General features: G+C 39.7%; 1 protein-coding gene across 1 annotated transcript in view; it reads left to right on the forward strand.

Moving 5' to 3' along the window:
- AHCTF1 (AT-hook containing transcription factor 1) overlaps window positions 1-20,474 on the forward strand; it is a gene marked incomplete at its 3' end in the record, with an annotated part of 39,996 nt that overhangs the window by 8,719 nt on the left and 10,803 nt on the right. The window contains 14 exon segments of the mRNA XM_014950482.1: window positions 3,273-3,423; window positions 6,224-6,356; window positions 6,440-6,621; window positions 7,404-7,465; window positions 13,469-13,597; window positions 14,101-14,191; window positions 14,276-14,365; window positions 14,525-14,665; window positions 15,455-15,559; window positions 16,335-16,428; window positions 17,898-18,021; window positions 18,146-18,202; window positions 19,372-19,518; window positions 20,211-20,398. Of these exon segments, the coding sequence (XP_014805968.1) occupies window positions 3,273-3,423; window positions 6,224-6,356; window positions 6,440-6,621; window positions 7,404-7,465; window positions 13,469-13,597; window positions 14,101-14,191; window positions 14,276-14,365; window positions 14,525-14,665; window positions 15,455-15,559; window positions 16,335-16,428; window positions 17,898-18,021; window positions 18,146-18,202; window positions 19,372-19,518; window positions 20,211-20,398 (1,694 nt within the window).

Below are 20,474 nucleotides of genomic sequence, written 5' to 3' on the forward strand. Positions count from 1 at the left end.
AGCATGAACAGTGATATGATATGATTTGGTGAGAGGATTATACAACAAAGTTAAATCTGGCTCCAAAGAGGATGTGTTTAAAATATAAATGAAGTATCATTGTATTTCATATAGGTAACAGATATGAGGCACATCTGTATAATGTATAATTCCATTTAGTAGTATGCTTGGAAGTCTTCCAAAATCTTTTTGAGGGGAAGGTAATCTTAATTCAGAACAAGTCTTTCCTCCTATTGTTAATACTTTCTTTTGCATATTCTGAATAGATACAGAATGAAATAGGGGTGACTCTTTGACTCTTGTATCCTGGTAGTCTTCTTTTTATAGGGACTGTGTGTTTTGATTTTTCTGAATTAGTTCAGTTTTTGACTCTTCCTTATATGTAGGAAAGCTCCTTCCTCATGTGTCTTTAGTGCTTTTGAATAGATAAAGGTTATGTGTTTGGAAAAGTTGGTGTGTCTTTAAAATGCATTATCTATAATCATGACAAAGTAGAAAGATCTTCAAGTGATGCAGCTGGTTCTAAATATGGATGTCATCTCTTTGTTGATATGCAATGTTTTTTATGACAGAAATATGCAGTGCTCTAGAGAAACAGAGCACCCTGATTAGTTTTTTTTAGTTCTGAAAGGGCTTTTGTTGCAATTCACTGCTCCATCTCTTGTAGCGCTCTAAGCCCTTTGGCAGGTTGATAGGAGAAAGTTTCTTTAATCTCTCTCCAGTTTCACTTTTTAACTTCTGCTTTTTTAATTCTCTTTTAAAAGTTATATTTAGCTACAGTCTTAGCAGTGGCAAAGACAATACCTCGTACCGTGTGCTTCTTTGGAAAACAGCCAGTTGTCTATGCATGTCTCTTGTGGCCACTTTGTTCTGTCTCAATGCTTTAATGTTAAAATGTGGGACCTTTAATTCTTCACTTGTCTTGGTCATCTTATTTTCCTGAACAAGATGTGCCATGTGTCAGGTTTTACCACGGAGGGTTGAAATGTTTCAGCAGCCTTTAAAAATGGGTCTACCGGAAATTCCAGTTGACACTCTTTAAAAAGACACACATTGATTAAATGTTTTTGTGTTTGTAACTTGAGAAAGTTGTGGTGAGGTTAATGTAGGACTTGTAACCCTCTATAGACTGTGCAAGCAGTTACACGTTCACAGGCTGTGTGAGGCATCAGTCTCTGGCTCTGCGATATTTTACTCCCTTGCAGTTTCTGCTTGCCTGTGATGAGCGCTGTGGAAGACTGAAACAGGAACCAATCTTACAGGGCAGTTGAAGAGAGGAGTAAACAGCTGGACCATCTGGCAAGAAAAGACAGGTTCTTGAGCTAGCTGCCAGATGAGCCGTGTACACACAGAGCTTCATACCGGGTCCTGATAACACCTACTGCCAAAAAAAAGCCCAGGCCACAAAACAAATCCCAAACCCAAAACATCACCAAAACACGCATTAGGACAGGACCTGTGCTCTACAGTGGGCACTGTTAGTCTGAGAATGCTTCCGTGTAGTCACAGATTGGTCAGTACTACATGACTGTCTGCTTACATGCTGTCTGTCAAGTTTCTTGTCCATTTTCAGTGGCAGAAAATTTAAGAGTAGCTTCTATTTGCTAGGCCATGTTTGAGTAAACAAGGAGTAATCTGCTGTTAATCCTTGTTCATGCGATAGGGTTTATAGGAACTTGAAAGAATTTTCTACTACAGCAGTGCTTTTTGTTCCAGGCATGAGATTTGAAGCTATGAAGCAGTGCATCTTTGACTTTGTATCATGGTAAAAGTCACAAATAGGACTTTTGGAACATGTGGTACTGTGTTTTTGCAAACATTTGTCAAACTTATGTCTCCATTGCCTTTAAGTCATCTCAAGTAATTAAACATAAAGGTATGTTTAAGTTACGCTTGAAAAGACCTTTTTGTATGCTATCTCAGCAGTTGCTAAATCTAGTGCATCACATCATGATCATAGAGCACATTTTTACCTTTGTCCTACCCAATGCTTGTGGATGGATATAGTACACACTCTCTGCTTTCATATCATAGTTTGACCAGTGGATCTCATTTGAAAACTGTCTGTATTTTACAAGTCGATAAAGCCATTACTTAATACCTCCCATACAATCGGAGGTATTTAGATTTACTTTACCCACTGTGGAAAGTTTAAAGTCCGCTGCTTTGCTTCAGAAGTGTTTTTAGTAATGGAAGACTTTTTCTTAATTATAATTTTTGGGTTTTTTTTTTTAAACAGCCTTGATATCTATTTGTAGCATTTCCTGAAACCTTTAAAAGAAAGCTTATCTCTTCTCAGATTAGGTGAATTAGATGTATCTGTGAAATCACATGGGAATGTGTTGTTTCATGCCAGTTCATTTTAAGGCTCTGAAAGATTTGGAAAATTGGGTAGAATGTGGTGTTACCTGTTTCTCAATTGCGTGTGGGTCTTTTTGTTTGTTTTGTTTGTGGGTTTTTTTATTGTTGTTGTGTTGTTTTGTTTTAAAGTGTAGAGCTGCTGTTTGTCCACAACACACCCATTCAAGTGTTGTATGGTGGACAGTTTGGACAAATGCTGTGTTTGGAAAGACAATATCTCAATTAATGCTTACTTAGAAAATGGTGGTATCAGAGGTAGAACACAATCCTGTCAGGGTTTCTGTGTCTTTCAAAGTAGTTTGCTTACTCTGTAGTAATTTGTGATCCTAAATGCCTTGGCCATGGACGTGCCATGTCCTCTCTGTTTTTCCTTTTTGCTGTCGGCTGTGCTTGGTGAAGGAACTGAGGGATATTTCACCCATTCATCTCTGACAAGATGAGAAGAGGAGCTGGCAGGAGCTTGCACGGTTTGAAAGATGATTGTAAATCAGTGTGAAGTTCTCATAGGTGCTAGAGAGGGATGCGTGTTCACTCTGGTGGTGTGCCTATAGATAATACCTCTTGAGAGAGCTTTAGCTACTCTAGTGCCCGAACTTCTCTGACTTTACCACTTCTGTAATCAAGACACGGAGCAAAGAGCTTTGTATGCATGTGTGTTGCATTATTTCAGATCTGAATAATGTTAGGGAAATTATAAATTTGGAAAAAATGCAAAGCCTCTACAGCCAAACTTAGCCATCAGGATTTGACGCTTAATTCTCGTGTGTCAGATGTAGTTTCTTTTCAGTATCAGAAATAAGCTCATACAAAATATACGGTATAATATTATGCATAGATCTTCCTTCATATCCAGCTGTAATACATGTTTTTATCTCAAATGACCTTTTCTCTCTTCTTTTATTTTTCCCCAGGGCTTGGAATACTGTGATGAAAGGTACAGTTTAGATCTCACGGGTGGAGTCTTTCCCTTGAGAGGCCAGACCAGGAATACTAAATTAATCAGCTGCCAGACTGTAGAAAAATTTCGCAACCATGTTGACAGAGAGGATAGCATAAATGAAGGTTTGTTCTGATGTCCATGTTTGGTGATTATAAAATAAGCATTGAATGCTGTTCTGTCCCCATAGTCTGAAAGTCTTAACTATCTACATAGACAAGATTGTTGGGGTTATTTAAAAATAAAAATTGGGTTATGTTGAACTTCTTTAAAGAGAAAAAATTGGTTTTATTTTGTGCTTGCAGATATGCTATCACGATGTATGGTGGGTTCATCTATATAATGCTGGTCCATCGATTTATTCCTCCAGCTGTCATCTTCAAACAATAAGATAATTTTCTCCATTGTTTAGGAAAGTTGCCTGAATTTTGTTCTCTCGTTCAAACCTATGTCTGCATCCAGATGGTGGCCTGTCACAAATTGGGTTCCCCAGGGCTCTGTTTCAGGGCCAGTTCTCTTTAATATCTTTGACTGATCTGGATGAGGGAATGGAGGGCACCCTCGGTAAGTTTGCAGACAACACCAAGTTGGCTGGGAGCGTTGATCTATGTGCTTGATGGTAGAAAGGCTCTACAGAGGGATGTGGACAGGCTGGATCAATGGGCTAAAGCCAATTTTATGTGATTCAAGAAGGCCATGTGCCAGGTCCTGCTCTTGGGTTGCAACGACTCCATGCAGCATTACAGACTTGGGGAAGACTGCCTGCAAAGCTTTCTGGTAGAAAAAGACCTGGGGGTGTTGGTTGAGAACTGTCTGAATATAAGCCAACAGTGTGCCCAGGTGACCAGGGCAGCCAACAGCATCTTGGCTTGTATCAGAAATAGTGTGGCCAGCAGGACTACTGAAGTGATGGTCCCCCTGTACTCGGCACTGGTGGGGCCCCACCTGGAGTACTGAGTTCAGTTTTGGGCCCCTCCCTGGCAGAAAGACACTGAGGTGCTGGAGCGTTCCAGAGAAGGGCAACAAAGCAGGTGAAGAGTCTAGAGCACAGGTTTTAAGAGGAGCAACTGGGGGAACTGGAGTTGTTTAGCCTGGAGGAAAGGAGGCTGAGGGGAGGCCTTTTTGTTCTCTACAACTATCTGTAAAGAGGTTGTAGCGAGGTGGAGGTTGGTCTCTTCTCCCAAGTCACAGGTGATAGAAGAGGAAACGGCCTCAAGTTGTGCCAGGGGAGGTTTAGATTGGATATTAGGAAAAATTTCTCCCTAGAAAGGGTTATCAAGCATTGGAACAGGCTGCCCAGGGAAGCGGGCATCCCTGGAGGTATTTGAGAGACATGGCGATGTGTGCTTAGGGACATGGTTTAGTGCTGGACTTGGCACTGTTACGTTGATGGTTGGACTCAATGATGTTAAGGGTCTTTTCCATTCTAAATGTTTTTATGATCCACTTGTCCATTTTTTTCCTCTCTAAATCTAATAGGTTCCTAAACCTACAGGCTCTTTAAGGAATAGACACAGTTAAAACTCTCACAGTGTCTTCCATTATCTTGCAATAATTGAATATGTGTCTTTGTGCTTAGAAATTCAGTTCTGCTCTGACCATATCTTTGAGCCTGCTGCAGAGAGAACTTCTGTTGCCTTTAGTTTTGAGTGCATTATTTGCCTTCCCTCTCTTCTTACTGGCCTTAACTTATGTCTGATGTTACAAAGAAGACACTTGCAGTATTTCTGTTTATTATCTTGATTTAGTCCTGAAGTGGCAACTACCATTTCTTTTATGATGCCAACCTCTACCAACAGTGTGTCAAAATCTATTAAAAACACCTTTTGTATTTTTGCTATTTGTGTTACATTTCTTAGGAAAGTGTCTGCTAAAAACTTATTAAGATCAAACAAACACCAGCACCCCAGTCCTCCCCCCTAAAACCAAACCAAAACAACAAAAAAACCCTTTGTCTTCTTTTTATGAAATATGAGGCATGGAGAAATGCCTGCAATTTTTTTTCATTGGCTTATATTCAGAATCTGTTAAATTCTAGGCAAACATCAGCTTCTGTTGGATGTGGGTTGAGGCTAGTAATGAAGCTGTCTTATAAATTATAAAAATAATTGATATCTAGATATAATTGATATGACAACAGTTTCAGGAGCTAACAAAACTGAAATGGCACAGGAGCTCACAATGAAACATACCAAAGTGTGTGAGGATCCCTGAATGGTAATGATGAAGTCAACAGAGAAACATTTGCCAAACAAATCTTTTTCCTTATGCTATTAGGGTAAATGATATACCATATACTTCACTTACATCCAGAGAATGTATTCTCTGTAAAGAAAATAGACCATTGCATTTATTGACAGAACTGAAATATAACACTGTGAATGTTTATGTTAAAATCCTTATTCCTGTTTCTGGTTTGTTGGGTTTGTTTATTCATTTATTTATTGTGGTAATTGTGTTCTTTCATTCTGAATATGCTGGAAAGGAGCTATTCTTAAAACCTGTAATTGAGTTGGAGCTGGAAATGAATAGTGCCAGCTGTGTGAATACAATTGTATGCGACAGTTACTTGTATGCTTTCCAAAAGTAGCAACATATGTGATTCTGGCATGGTTTTTTTGTTAAAGTATTCGTCTTGCTAAATGTCTTGACCAACACTTTATGTATGAAAAACTTAATTAGCTAATAGTTGTGTATTTGATTTGGCTTAGAACTGATACAATTTGAACAAGAAAAAAGGGGGTTTATGACTGAAACCAATCACAGAGATCTTTGCTATTCCTTAATTCTTTTTAATTGCTCCTAGTGAGTATTGTGTTTTCTCAGTGACAGAACAGAATTAAGCCAAACAAGGAAGTGGTGTTTTTAAAATATCCGATCTATCGTATTTTCTACAAATAAGTAACGATGTCTTGTCTTTTACAGTAATATCTCCTGAAACCAGCGTCTCAATCTTCAGTTGGCAAGTGAATACATATGGTCAGGAAACACCGTCTACTTATTTGGGTGTCTTTGACATCAATCGCTGGTATCATGCTCAAATGCCAGATTCACTCAGGTAGATCTTTGTTGTTTCCAATATCCCTGCAAATAATTCATTTGAGTGTCGGATGTTTTGCTTACGTGCTTGTTTTCTTCAAGGCCGGAAGAATTCCTTCATGACTGCCCCTATTTTGCATTGTGGTCACTGGATACTGTAATAAGCATGACTTCTCCAAAGCTCCTTTTGGATATTCTGGTACATGAGCGGAGTCTAAGTCGGGGAGTTCCTCCTTCTTACCCACCACCTGAGCAGTTTTTTAATCCAAGCACCTATAATTTTGGTAGGTATTTCACTGCCTTTGAGAGTGATAAGCTTCAAATGAGGTCAAATGCCATTTATTGGTTCTCTTGTTCGTTCATTGTTTGTCACTCAAAAGCCAAAACAAAACAGAAGAACCCCAGCTCCCCTCAACTCAACTCTGGTTATGTTGTACTGACTGGGTATTTACTGTTGTGAAATGTATCTGCTAGTCTGCTGAGTTTTGGTGCTTTTGTAATGTAGCCTGTGAAGTGGTGCTGGTTATAAAATGAAATGACTTTATGAGGAGAGGCTGAGGGACTTGTGTCTTTTTAGCCCGGAAAAGAGAAGACTAAGGGGGGGGATCTGGTCAAGGCCTATAAATACTTAAAGGTGGGTGTCAAGAGGATGGGGCCTGTCTTTTTTCAGCGGTGCCCAATGACAGGACAAGAGGTAACGGGAACAAACTTGAACACAGAACGTTTCATCTAAACATGAGGAGGAACTTCTTTACTTTGAGGGTGGCAGGGCACTGGAACAGGCTGCCCAGAGAGGTGGTGGAGTCTCCTTCTCTGGAGACATTCCAAACCTGCCTGGACGCGATCCTGTGTAACCTGCTGTAGGTGGACCTGCTCTGGCAGGGGGCTTGGACTAGATGATCTCCAGAGGTCCTTTCATACCCCATATCCTTCTGTGATTCTGTGGGAACCGAAGCTCAGAGTACTCAGTTATACCTTTCCAGATACTGCTATTTGGAAAGTGTAAGCTGGTCATAACATAACTGCCAGAGTGTGGAAGGTTGTCAAATGTTCATTGTTTCTGCAGGTGGCACGTGCTTGCTGAACGCCGGAGTTGTTCACATGACTTGCACCGGACTCCAGAAGGAGGTGATCTTTTACTGTAACTTTATGGAGAATGGCAAGAGATGGACCTTTTCTAAGTTTTCTGTTGCGCTGCTTCCAGTGTCAGAGACCATTTTGTGCTCATCCTGCCCATCCACAGGCATAATTGCAATTGTGTCCTGTCACCTATTTTATGCAAATGGTTGTAGGTCCACTCTTGGGACTGTAAAACTACCATTGTCTCCTGCTGAAGCACGATCAGGGATAGAATGTCTAGAAAGGAATGCAAGGTTGCTCTAGGAGCAAGACGAAAACCATTGTGGAAGTTGGGGAAAGCTGCTATTGTATTACCCATCAGTCAAACTGCCTGCACAGTCTTGAGTAGGAGTGTTGATCCCCAATTTACTTGGAAAAGGAGGGCAGAATGGAGAAAAATCACTGAACTGTTTGAGAAGAGCTGAAACTTTTTTTCTCCCAAACTTGGCCAATTTATAACTTCTGAGCCACTGCACAGATTGTGACAAATAATTTTGAATTAGGTTTCAGCTCACTAAATATTTCCAACGTGAATCAGCTTCCACACGAACAAGCACGGAAAGGATCTCCCAAAGTGTGATTTGAAGTTGTGTGTTAGTTTAGCTTATACGGGATGGAACTGGTGTCATTGTTCAGGGAAAGTTTTGTATGCATGTGTGTTGCATTATTTCAGATCTGAATAATGTTAGGGAAATTATAAATTTGGAAAAAATGCAAAGCCTCTACAGCCAAACTTAGCCATCAGGATTTGACGCTTAATTCTCGTGTGTCAGATGTAGTTTCTTTTCAGTATCAGAAATAAGCTCATACAAAATATACGGTATAATATTATGCATAGATCTTCCTTCATATCCAGCTGTAATACATGTTTTTATCTCAAATGACCTTTTCTCTCTTCTTTTATTTTTCCCCAGGGCTTGGAATACTGTGATGAAAGGTACAGTTTAGATCTCACGGGTGGAGTCTTTCCCTTGAGAGGCCAGACCAGGAATACTAAATTAATCAGCTGCCAGACTGTAGAAAAATTTCGCAACCATGTTGACAGAGAGGATAGCATAAATGAAGGTTTGTTCTGATGTCCATGTTTGGTGATTATAAAATAACCATTTTTGGAATCTAAGCAATGAATGCTGTTCTGTCCCCATAGTCTGAAAGTCTTAACTATCTACATAGACAAGATTGTTGGGGTTATTTAAAAATAAAAATTGGGTTATGTTGAACTTCTTTAAAGAGAAAAAATTGGTTTTATTTTGTGCTTGCAGATATGCTATCACGATGTATGGTGGGTTCATCTATATAATGCTGGTCCATCGATTTATTCCTCCAGCTGTCATCTTCAAACAATAAGATAATTTTCTCCATTGTTTAGGAAAGTTGCCTGAATTTTGTTCTCTCGTTCAAACCTATGTCTGCATCCAGATGGTGGCCTGTCACAAATTGGGTTCCCCAGGGCTCTGTTTCAGGGCCAGTTCTCTTTAATATCTTTGACTGATCTGGATGAGGGAATGGAGGGCACCCTCGGTAAGTTTGCAGACAACACCAAGTTGGCTGGGAGCGTTGATCTATGTGCTTGATGGTAGAAAGGCTCTACAGAGGGATGTGGACAGGCTGGATCAATGGGCTAAAGCCAATTTTATGTGATTCAAGAAGGCCATGTGCCAGGTCCTGCTCTTGGGTTGCAACGACTCCATGCAGCATTACAGACTTGGGGAAGACTGCCTGCAAAGCTTTCTGGTAGAAAAAGACCTGGGGGTGTTGGTTGAGAACTGTCTGAATATAAGCCAACAGTGTGCCCAGGTGACCAGGGCAGCCAACAGCATCTTGGCTTGTATCAGAAATAGTGTGGCCAGCAGGACTACTGAAGTGATGGTCCCCCTGTACTCGGCACTGGTGGGGCCCCACCTGGAGTACTGAGTTCAGTTTTGGGCCCCTCCCTGGCAGAAAGACACTGAGGTGCTGGAGCGTTCCAGAGAAGGGCAACAAAGCAGGTGAAGAGTCTAGAGCACAGGTTTTAAGAGGAGCAACTGGGGGAACTGGAGTTGTTTAGCCTGGAGGAAAGGAGGCTGAGGGGAGGCCTTTTTGTTCTCTACAACTATCTGTAAAGAGGTTGTAGCGAGGTGGAGGTTGGTCTCTTCTCCCAAGTCACAGGTGATAGAAGAGGAAACGGCCTCAAGTTGTGCCAGGGGAGGTTTAGATTGGATATTAGGAAAAATTTCTCCCTAGAAAGGGTTATCAAGCATTGGAACAGGCTGCCCAGGGAAGCGGGCATCCCTGGAGGTATTTGAGAGACATGGCGATGTGTGCTTAGGGACATGGTTTAGTGCTGGACTTGGCACTGTTACGTTGATGGTTGGACTCAATGATGTTAAGGGTCTTTTCCATTCTAAATGTTTTTATGATCCACTTGTCCATTTTTTTCCTCTCTAAATCTAATAGGTTCCTAAACCTACAGGCTCTTTAAGGAATAGACACAGTTAAAACTCTCACAGTGTCTTCCATTATCTTGCAATAATTGAATATGTGTCTTTGTGCTTAGAAATTCAGTTCTGCTCTGACCATATCTTTGAGCCTGCTGCAGAGAGAACTTCTGTTGCCTTTAGTTTTGAGTGCATTATTTGCCTTCCCTCTCTTCTTACTGGCCTTAACTTATGTCTGATGTTACAAAGAAGACACTTGCAGTATTTCTGTTTATTATCTTGATTTAGTCCTGAAGTGGCAACTACCATTTCTTTTATGATGCCAACCTCTACCAACAGTGTGTCAAAATCTATTAAAAACACCTTTTGTATTTTTGCTATTTGTGTTACATTTCTTAGGAAAGTGTCTGCTAAAAACTTATTAAGATCAAACAAACACCAGCACCCCAGTCCTCCCCCCTAAAACCAAACCAAAACAACAAAAAAACCCTTTGTCTTCTTTTTATGAAATATGAGGCATGGAGAAATGCCTGCAATTTTTTTTCATTGGCTTATATTCAGAATCTGTTAAATTCTAGGCAAACATCAGCTTCTGTTGGATGTGGGTTGAGGCTAGTAATGAAGCTGTCTTATAAATTATAAAAATAATTGATATCTAGATATAATTGATATGACAACAGTTTCAGGAGCTAACAAAACTGAAATGGCACAGGAGCTCACAATGAAACATACCAAAGTGTGTGAGGATCCCTGAATGGTAATGATGAAGTCAACAGAGAAACATTTGCCAAACAAATCTTTTTCCTTATGCTATTAGGGTAAATGATATACCATATACTTCACTTACATCCAGAGAATGTATTCTCTGTAAAGAAAATAGACCATTGCATTTATTGACAGAACTGAAATATAACACTGTGAATCTTTATGTTAAAATCCTTATTCCTGTTTCTGGTTTGTTGGGTTTGTTTATTCATTTATTTATTGTGGTAATTGTGTTCTTTCATTCTGAATATGCTGGAAAGGAGCTATTCTTAAAACCTGTAATTGAGTTGGAGCTGGAAATGAATAGTGCCAGCTGTGTGAATACAATTGTATGCGACAGTTACTTGTATGCTTTCCAAAAGTAGCAACATATGTGATTCTGGCATGGTTTTTTTGTTAAAGTATTCGTCTTGCTAAATGTCTTGACCAACACTTTATGTATGAAAAACTTAATTAGCTAATAGTTGTGTATTTGATTTGGCTTAGAACTGATACAATTTGAACAAGAAAAAAGGGGGTTTATGACTGAAACCAATCACAGAGATCTTTGCTATTCCTTAATTCTTTTTAATTGCTCCTAGTGAGTATTGTGTTTTCTCAGTGACAGAACAGAATTAAGCCAAACAAGGAAGTGGTGTTTTTAAAATATCCGATCTATCGTATTTTCTACAAATAAGTAACGATGTCTTGTCTTTTACAGTAATATCTCCTGAAACCAGCGTCTCAATCTTCAGTTGGCAAGTGAATACATATGGTCAGGAAACACCGTCTACTTATTTGGGTGTCTTTGACATCAATCGCTGGTATCATGCTCAAATGCCAGATTCACTCAGGTAGATCTTTGTTGTTTCCAATATCCCTGCAAATAATTCATTTGAGTGTCGGATGTTTTGCTTACGTGCTTGTTTTCTTCAAGGCCGGAAGAATTCCTTCATGACTGCCCCTATTTTGCATTGTGGTCACTGGATACTGTAATAAGCATGACTTCTCCAAAGCTCCTTTTGGATATTCTGGTACATGAGCGGAGTCTAAGTCGGGGAGTTCCTCCTTCTTACCCACCACCTGAGCAGTTTTTTAATCCAAGCACCTATAATTTTGGTAGGTATTTCACTGCCTTTGAGAGTGATAAGCTTCAAATGAGGTCAAATGCCATTTATTGGTTCTCTTGTTCGTTCATTGTTTGTCACTCAAAAGCCAAAACAAAACAGAAGAACCCCAGCTCCCCTCAACTCAACTCTGGTTATGTTGTACTGACTGGGTATTTACTGTTGTGAAATGTATCTGCTAGTCTGCTGAGTTTTGGTGCTTTTGTAATGTAGCCTGTGAAGTGGTGCTGGTTATAAAATGAAATGACTTTATGAGGAGAGGCTGAGGGACTTGTGTCTTTTTAGCCCGGAAAAGAGAAGACTAAGGGGGGGGATCTGGTCAAGGCCTATAAATACTTAAAGGTGGGTGTCAAGAGGATGGGGCCTGTCTTTTTTCAGCGGTGCCCAATGACAGGACAAGAGGTAACGGGAACAAACTTGAACACAGAACGTTTCATCTAAACATGAGGAGGAACTTCTTTACTTTGAGGGTGGCAGGGCACTGGAACAGGCTGCCCAGAGAGGTGGTGGAGTCTCCTTCTCTGGAGACATTCCAAACCTGCCTGGACGCGATCCTGTGTAACCTGCTGTAGGTGGACCTGCTCTGGCAGGGGGCTTGGACTAGATGATCTCCAGAGGTCCTTTCATACCCCATATCCTTCTGTGATTCTGTGGGAACCGAAGCTCAGAGTACTCAGTTATACCTTTCCAGATACTGCTATTTGGAAAGTGTAAGCTGGTCATAACATAACTGCCAGAGTGTGGAAGGTTGTCAAATGTTCATTGTTTCTGCAGGTGGCACGTGCTTGCTGAACGCCGGAGTTGTTCACATGACTTGCACCGGACTCCAGAAGGAGGTGATCTTTTACTGTAACTTTATGGAGAATGGCAAGAGATGGACCTTTTCTAAGTTTTCTGTTGCGCTGCTTCCAGTGTCAGAGACCATTTTGTGCTCATCCTGCCCATCCACAGGCATAATTGCAATTGTGTCCTGTCACCTATTTTATGCAAATGGTTGTAGGTCCACTCTTGGGACTGTAAAACTACCATTGTCTCCTGCTGAAGCACGATCAGGGATAGAATGTCTAGAAAGGAATGCAAGGTTGCTCTAGGAGCAAGACGAAAACCATTGTGGAAGTTGGGGAAAGCTGCTATTGTATTACCCATCAGTCAAACTGCCTGCACAGTCTTGAGTAGGAGTGTTGATCCCCAATTTACTTGGAAAAGGAGGGCAGAATGGAGAAAAATCACTGAACTGTTTGAGAAGAGCTGAAACTTTTTTTCTCCCAAACTTGGCCAATTTATAACTTCTGAGCCACTGCACAGATTGTGACAAATAATTTTGAATTAGGTTTCAGCTCACTAAATATTTCCAACGTGAATCAGCTTCCACACGAACAAGCACGGAAAGGATCTCCCAAAGTGTGATTTGAAGTTGTGTGTTAGTTTAGCTTATACGGGATGGAACTGGTGTCATTGTTCAGGGAAAGTGAAAGGCCTGTGTATTGACAGGCTAGAAGATATTTAAGTTAGCATTGCAAGGGCTGATATTTTGGTTTAGAGTATTTTTTTTTAATCAACTGTAACGATTAGTTTCCCTGCTGTCTTTAAGACTCTTCATAGTAATGCTCACTGAAATTGGTAACCTAAAACATCTTACTGATGCAGTTTAAGTGACCATTAGATTATTCCTGTTAGTGAATAACAATGCTGTCTTGAGCTGTTGTTTTTTATTGATGTTTCAGACATTGAATTTTTTGAAGAAATCTGGTCCTTTAATATGTGAAGCCATTCCTGATAGCTATAGTAGGTGTCTTGTAGCTGGCTTGCTGTCTCCAAGACTAGTTGATGTCCAGCCATCCAGTTTGAGTCAGGTGAGTGTGTATCAGGGAGTCAAGGGGGAGATACATCCATCTGGTCTGACAGGGCTGGAGAGACTACAAAACAATCCAATTTTCGTGTTATTTGCAACCTGCATTGAAATACAGGTGTTGACTTGAGTTTGCAGAAGTAATCATATCCTGATGGCAAACTTCAATGCATAGAATGCGTAATGGGTATTAGCAGAGGATGTTTCTGAAAATGGCTCCTTGGAACTCAAGAGGTGAAGACAATAATGGAGAGGCATGCAAATAAGGATTAGAATGAGCCTTCAGTGGGTTGAAATGTCAGAGGAGAAGTTGATGTGTTCCTCAGACCAAGGAGCAGTTCAGCCTGTGGCTAGAATCAAGGCAAAGAATATGGAATTAGTGGCATCTGTGCTGATTGACTTTGCGATGCTTGAACGCGTATACAGTTAGAAAGAAACGTTTACTGTTGATGGTTGAGATGTTGAAAGTAGGTAAGATTGACTTTATAGTTTGCTTGTTGTGTTTAGGAGGAGCAGTTGGAAGCGGTACTGTCAGCTGCTGTTCAGACAGGTTCTCTGGAAGTTCTGACTGGATGCATTAAACATTGGACATCTGAAGGTAATACTGCTTATGGTGTTTGTACGGGATATATTTTTTTAGTTTCAAATTGTTGATTCATTTCTTTGTTCTCTTTTTTTAAAGAGCAGCCAAGTTCTGCTGCTAGTTTACGGTTTGTTCTTGAGTGGACATGGAACAAAGTGATCTCCACAAAAGATGAATTTGACCAAATATGTGAGTACTAGTGTCGTCATTCTGCAAACATAAAATCATTCTTTCTGATCAAGCTGCTTCAGTAATATGCCACTATATGATATTGCACTCAGTTCAAGTGCATTTTGACCCTCTGAAATTTCTCTGTTGGCTAACAATTTAATATTGATTCTTGAAAAGGTGTTCCGCTGTTTGATGGCTCCTGCAACTTCATTGACCCACAGACCTTACAGTCTCTTCAGCGCTGCCAGTTGCTTTTGAGCAACCTTAGCACAGTCTTAAACTGTTTTCTAATAGAAGCACAAGAGCTTACTCAAAAAGGTTAGTAATAGTGCTTGAAAATCTTTGGTATATTTTACAAAGATTTGGAATTATGCTTGGGTTGTAATTGTGGCAACGAGCTTTTGTTACTTTTGAGGCTTAGAAGACAGTCATGTTTAGCTGGGAGAAGCGGCTTGGCTCTGAGAAGTTGGGACCACCACTTAAGATGCATCGTGTTCAGGGAAATGGTTTGTTGTCAAGTTCATGGAGTTGGGTGGGGGAGGCTATGTTCAGCAAGAAGCTGTGTAGGCAACTGGGTTGAAATGACAGCAACCAAATGTGCTCATGCTGAAAATGATTCCTTTTAATTCTTAGCTTGCAATTTATAATTACATGCAGACATTGTGTTGCAAATTCCTAAACAATATGAAGGAAGTGTAAGTGAGTAACTTGCAAAGTAAGTTACTTGAGTTTCTCTAGCTTTTTATATTAGAAATTGTTCTTGGTCTATTGAGAAAAGAAAATAAAAGACAAGACCATCCCTTTGCAATCATAAAAATTACTGCGATATGGAAAACAAATGCCTTATTCAGGGGTGTATTTAATAGTTCAGGCTTTATTTTTTTTTTTATTTTAACTGTTAGTGAATCTGGTTCTTTGTAGGAGTTGCTTTTGGCTTTGACGGTGATTGTGGGGGTTTTCTTCAAATAAGAAAGTGATACAGTGTGAAAAATGAAAGACAAAGATTTCTACCGTGTTATTTTTATACTTTCTATTTAGTAGGATGAAGGGAGTTTTGTGAAAATTAAAGGAATTGCATAACATAAATCATCTTATGCCTTTTTTCAGGTTTTGCAGAACTGACAAATAAGCGAGTGGTAACTAGCCTCATTTCTCTGTATGTGCAAGTGGTCATCTGGTTCTGTCGATCCGGTCTCCTTCCAGAGGGTTCAGGTAAGCAAAAACTGCAATACGTTTGTAATAAGGAGACCATCCAGTAAATGACTCCTATGGACAGATGCTGAGACATGTTCTTGTCACTGTTTCGTCAATAACAGCTCTTGTGGGTTCAGTGGCAGGGTACGCTGAAGTTCTGTTGGTGAAGTTGAGATTTTACTGTTTTTTCAAATACATAGTGTGGAATAATGCAAGCAGTTTATTTCCTGGATGTTTTTTTAAGGAATAGCAGCAAGCCTCTGACTTCCAGGAGCTGCTTGTGTCCACAGCTTGGAATATCTGGGATTTTAAACAAATTACTCTTAAACAACAAATACTGGAACACTTGTGATAACAGTGAAAGGGTTACCTGCATGTTTTGAACTTTCTATTCATTGCTTGAGGGAGAAGTCCACCTTGGAAATCCTTCTTTATTTGCATGGATTATAAACTCCATCGCCAGCCTTAATTGTCTTACAAATGCTCACATGACATGTTTAAAAAACATTCCCTTTGAGAGCTGAGTGGGGTTTTTTACAGTGAACCTCAGCTTTCCCTGCATGTTCTGAATGCTACATGAACTGTAAACTTGAAACGGCACTTTCAAGACAAGAAGGACTTGAGTCTTGTGTCTTACATCTCTTTAAGCAAAGGCAGAAACAGGATTGGCTTCTTTCAGATCTGGAGGCTTCTTGATGCTTAACTTGTAGGATCTGCTGTGTTTCTAGTCAAAAATTTGAGCTTACAGGTGTGATATTACTCCTTTAACTTGCTTTCACTTTATTGCCTGTAGATGACGATATGCATTTGTCTAGACCTTTCTACAATTATCCTCTGATTCAAAGCTACTATACTGGTCACCGACAGAAACTTGAGCGTTTATCAAGGTGAGACTTAAAGGAAAACTCTAGGAGACTTGCACTGCAAATTCAGAAGCGGAAGGCAGTAGCTTTTATCTCAGCACTTGTATTGGCTATTTGTAATGCATTTGCCGGCAATACTCTTCACTTGTGATGCATGTGTTTTGTCCAACACAGAGATTACTTTTCCTATATTAAAATGTTAATATATACCACTGCTTAGTAACCTTTCTTGGTATCATCGGGATTTGTTGACTAACCAGTATAATTTGTGACTATTGAAAAAGATCATGTGATTAGGATAGGATCAGTCATCTCCAGTTTCAGCAAAGCACGGTTTTCACAGAACAATTGTTTTGCAAGCAGAAGAAAGCATGTTTTTTGGTTTTTTTTTTTTTTAAATCATCTTTTTCATTGACTGGTAATAACTGTATTGGCCGAAATCTCCTGCTCACCAGTGCATTTGTGTAAGGTGGCCAGAGTTACAGGTAGTTGGATAGAAGTAGCTTCCTAATGTAAACTCTTTCCTGGACTAGCTTCCTAGCATATAATTGATACACCTTGGATTAGCTGATAGTAGGTATTTCTTTGGAAATTGTACTGAAAACCGAATAAAGACCTAAACAAGCTCAGACTATGGCACTGTGACCCAGATGCTGCGAGATGAGTTCAGGTGGAAGCTGCAGTGTAGCAGGTATAGCCTTCGAAGTTCATCTTACTTAGCTTACTTCTCAAGTAACTTACAGCCTCGTGTGTTCCTTAGAACCGTAGAGCCTCTAGTGTGTCTTTTCTGCTTTGTATCATTGGGAAATTAAAGGGTAGTGTCGCAGTCAGCAGAAGACTGCGATGGACTTCTAAAAAGTCAAGCTGTCCACAACGGTGATGGTACATGTGTAGAAACATAAATGCTGCTGAAGGTGCTACTAAAATCTAAGAGTATGCTCAGCTTTCTGAAAGTAACTTACTTTCATAACAAAAGTGAGATGCTGAGAACAAAGTCTGAAATTTCCATTACATTGTCTCAGAGCTGTGTAGTGGAACACTCTAATTTGAGGCAATCAATAGATTTGTGTTAAAGAATAGTCCTGGTATTTTGATAGTGCTACGTTTCCTCTGTTGGACAGTGTGAGAGTGGTTATTTCTGGCCCTTAAAGAACTTGGTTTACACTTCCTTTGTATTACAAGTAACATAACAAAAAAGAAACCCTGAAAATGGAAAGGTCGTTGCCACTTTTCCCTTAATAAGAGAGCTTTTAGGATTTCTAGTTTGCACTCCTTCAGTAGTTGAATATGAACTAACAAAGATCTGTCATCTGACTCGGAAATTCCTTTCATGTCTATTTCAAGTCACAATCATGCCTTTGTATGGCTGTTGCTCTCTTTGACTCAGGGAAGCGGTTTGGGTTTTTTTGGTTTTGACTGGAGGAAATCTGTTACACAGGGAGGCTGGAATTGGTGTTTTACTCTGTCCAAATCCTTGCTACTTTTTGTTCCAGAGGAAAATGGGATTCTGACTGCTTGATGGTTGATGGAATGGTTTCCCAGTTAGGGGACCAAGCTGAGAAGTTGTGGCGGAGAGATGAAGGAGGAACTGGGAAATATCCACCTGCAAGTTTGCACGTGAGTGTCCTGTTCACTGGAAACAACAACAACAAACCGCCGCCCTTCCCGCCAAATCCCACTCAAAAGCCAATGATGTACGAAAGGCAGGAGTTTTAAAAAAACTTGTATTTTTTCATTTCAGGCACTGCTGGATCTCTATTTGCTAGAAAGCATTGAAGAAAACCACAAACATGCAATTGTATCCTTTCTGGTTATTTTTATTACACCTTCAGTGTATGCACATAAATGTTCTTAAATCTTTGTCCCCTACTTGTTTAATAATGTTTTTTAATTTATGCTTCAAACACAATGCAAGTGAAAACATTTAGTTTAGCAAGAAGTTGTAGAGAGAAGCACTCTTTTATTTCTTTGTACTGTGGATTTTTTATGGGTTTTTTTAAAATGTTTTGTTGCAAAGTCTTCTCTAATATGAGAAAACAGGTTTAGTAAGAAAGGTTGCAGATAAAAAACGCCCTTAGTTTTTCTCAAAATTTAAACACAGTTTTTAAGCCACCACTGTCTGTGGCAAATGGCTACTTTCTGGAACGATGTGCTAAAAGGTGCTGCTTCAGAGCAAAAGGATTTCTCACAGTGGTTTACCAGTACCTGATTTTTGCTGCAATCATTGGTTTTACAGCGCAGCTCACAGTGCTTGCTTTGGTTCTGTTAAAAGTGCAGGCATACAGGATAATAAACAGGAAGAAGACAAGAGTCATTGGGCAGAAAGTTAATTTTTAAGCTGCTGAAATACACAGAATTGCTTTTGCTGTTTGTTGCCTAACCTACAAGGGGAGCCCAGAGAGCAAGAGGTTTAAAATCGGTTACACCCCAGAGCTGCCTAATTAGAATATGTTCCTGAAACCAGATGTCAGGAAGAGAAGATGCTGCTACCAATGAGTGATCCGCACACTGCTTTTCATCCGGTTTTAGTCATTCAGAGCTAAGCTGTATTGTAAGGACACCATAATTTGCATCTGGAAATGCGGGGGAAAAACAACTGCAGAAATTGTTTGCTTTAATAATTAAGCCTTGGATATTCAAATGTTTTGAATGTCCTGCTGGTAGCTCCACTGACTAAAGAGGGAGCCTGAGCTTATAAACAAAGTGTTTAAATATCTGAAGCTAACCTTTTTGAATGCCTTGCAGAAACAGAGAGGATTTCTTTCTGGTTATTTATTCAGACTGCAGTTTTGTGGTGAGGACCTGACTCTCTTGCGGATATAATAGATTAAAATGGCAAGACTACTACATCAGTATTTTCTGCTTCCTACCGCTTTTATGTTCTTGTTTCATTATGTTTTTCTCAAGGTAGTGTGATAAAGTTTTGGTCTTACAAATTATTAGCCTTAATAAGGTCCTTGATGTCAGACAATTTACTTGCTGCTAGATATCATGCATTCCTGTCTGAATAAAACAGAAACTTCAATCGACTCCTTCCCAACTGCCTTTGCTATCCCTTGGGGTCTTGTTAAGCTTGTCCAAGGTTTTTGGCTTCTAGATCACAATGATTACGAAGTAAGTATGTTACAGTTCAGTTAGACATATGTTGCAGTGCAAAGCTATAATCTGTAAAAAGATTTTAAAAACCAGTGCTTTGCTAATAACAGGTGCTAAAACATTAGCAGCTTTGTTTTTGTAATACTGCTACATCTTCAGCAGTAAACTGTGATTTGAAGTTTTGTTTGAATTACTTTGACAGGAAGTTGATTGAAATAAAGAGAAATTGACTTAAATAATGCTTGATATCTGAATTTTCAAAGCCATCCATCTCGGTTGTTTTCCAGCAGACTGGTTGAGCACTTTCTCGCAAAGAGATAGTTGTAGGTCCTTTCATGTGCTTTCTGATGCTGAAGGTTCTTGTTTGCCTGTCACAGTGTTAATATAATCTATTTGTCTGAGAGAGTAACTTAGTATTTAGTCACGTATTTCTAATTTCTGTGTTTGTACACAGAAATTTCATTAAGCTAGGAATTACTCCTTTTAAAACACTTGATTCTGTATGGCTAGCTGATTTTTATTTTTTTTTTTTTTGTTCTGCAAATACTTAAGAATTCTTATTTATGTGTCCCGTGTCAAGTGTTTCATTGGTTAGTTACCTCCGTTTTTTTAATTACACACTTTCACCCTTCCTTAAGAAACTTTTGAGTATTTTTGTTGCGTGTGTCTATGTTTACATGGCAATAAAGCCAATCTCTTAACTTCTACAGAATTCACTGGCCCTGCTCTTTCATCCAGCTACAATCAAAACTGTGTCTTGGCAACATAAGAGAATTATTCAATCCCTCATGTGCCAAGGAGAGCACAGGCAAGCCCTCAGATACCTACAAATGACGAAGCCATCGGTGTCAAGCAGGAGTGAAGTGCAGCTTTTCCTCACTGTGTTGCTGTCCAACAGGTAAAAAAAATGCATTCAACCAGTTTGTCATGCAAATCTTGTGGAAAGTGGAGAAAAATAATATTAATCATGACCC

This window comes from Calidris pugnax, unplaced genomic scaffold (genome assembly GCF_001431845.1).
Source record: "Calidris pugnax isolate Ruff unplaced genomic scaffold, ASM143184v1 scaffold24, whole genome shotgun sequence".
NCBI lineage: Eukaryota > Metazoa > Chordata > Aves > Charadriiformes > Scolopacidae > Calidris > Calidris pugnax.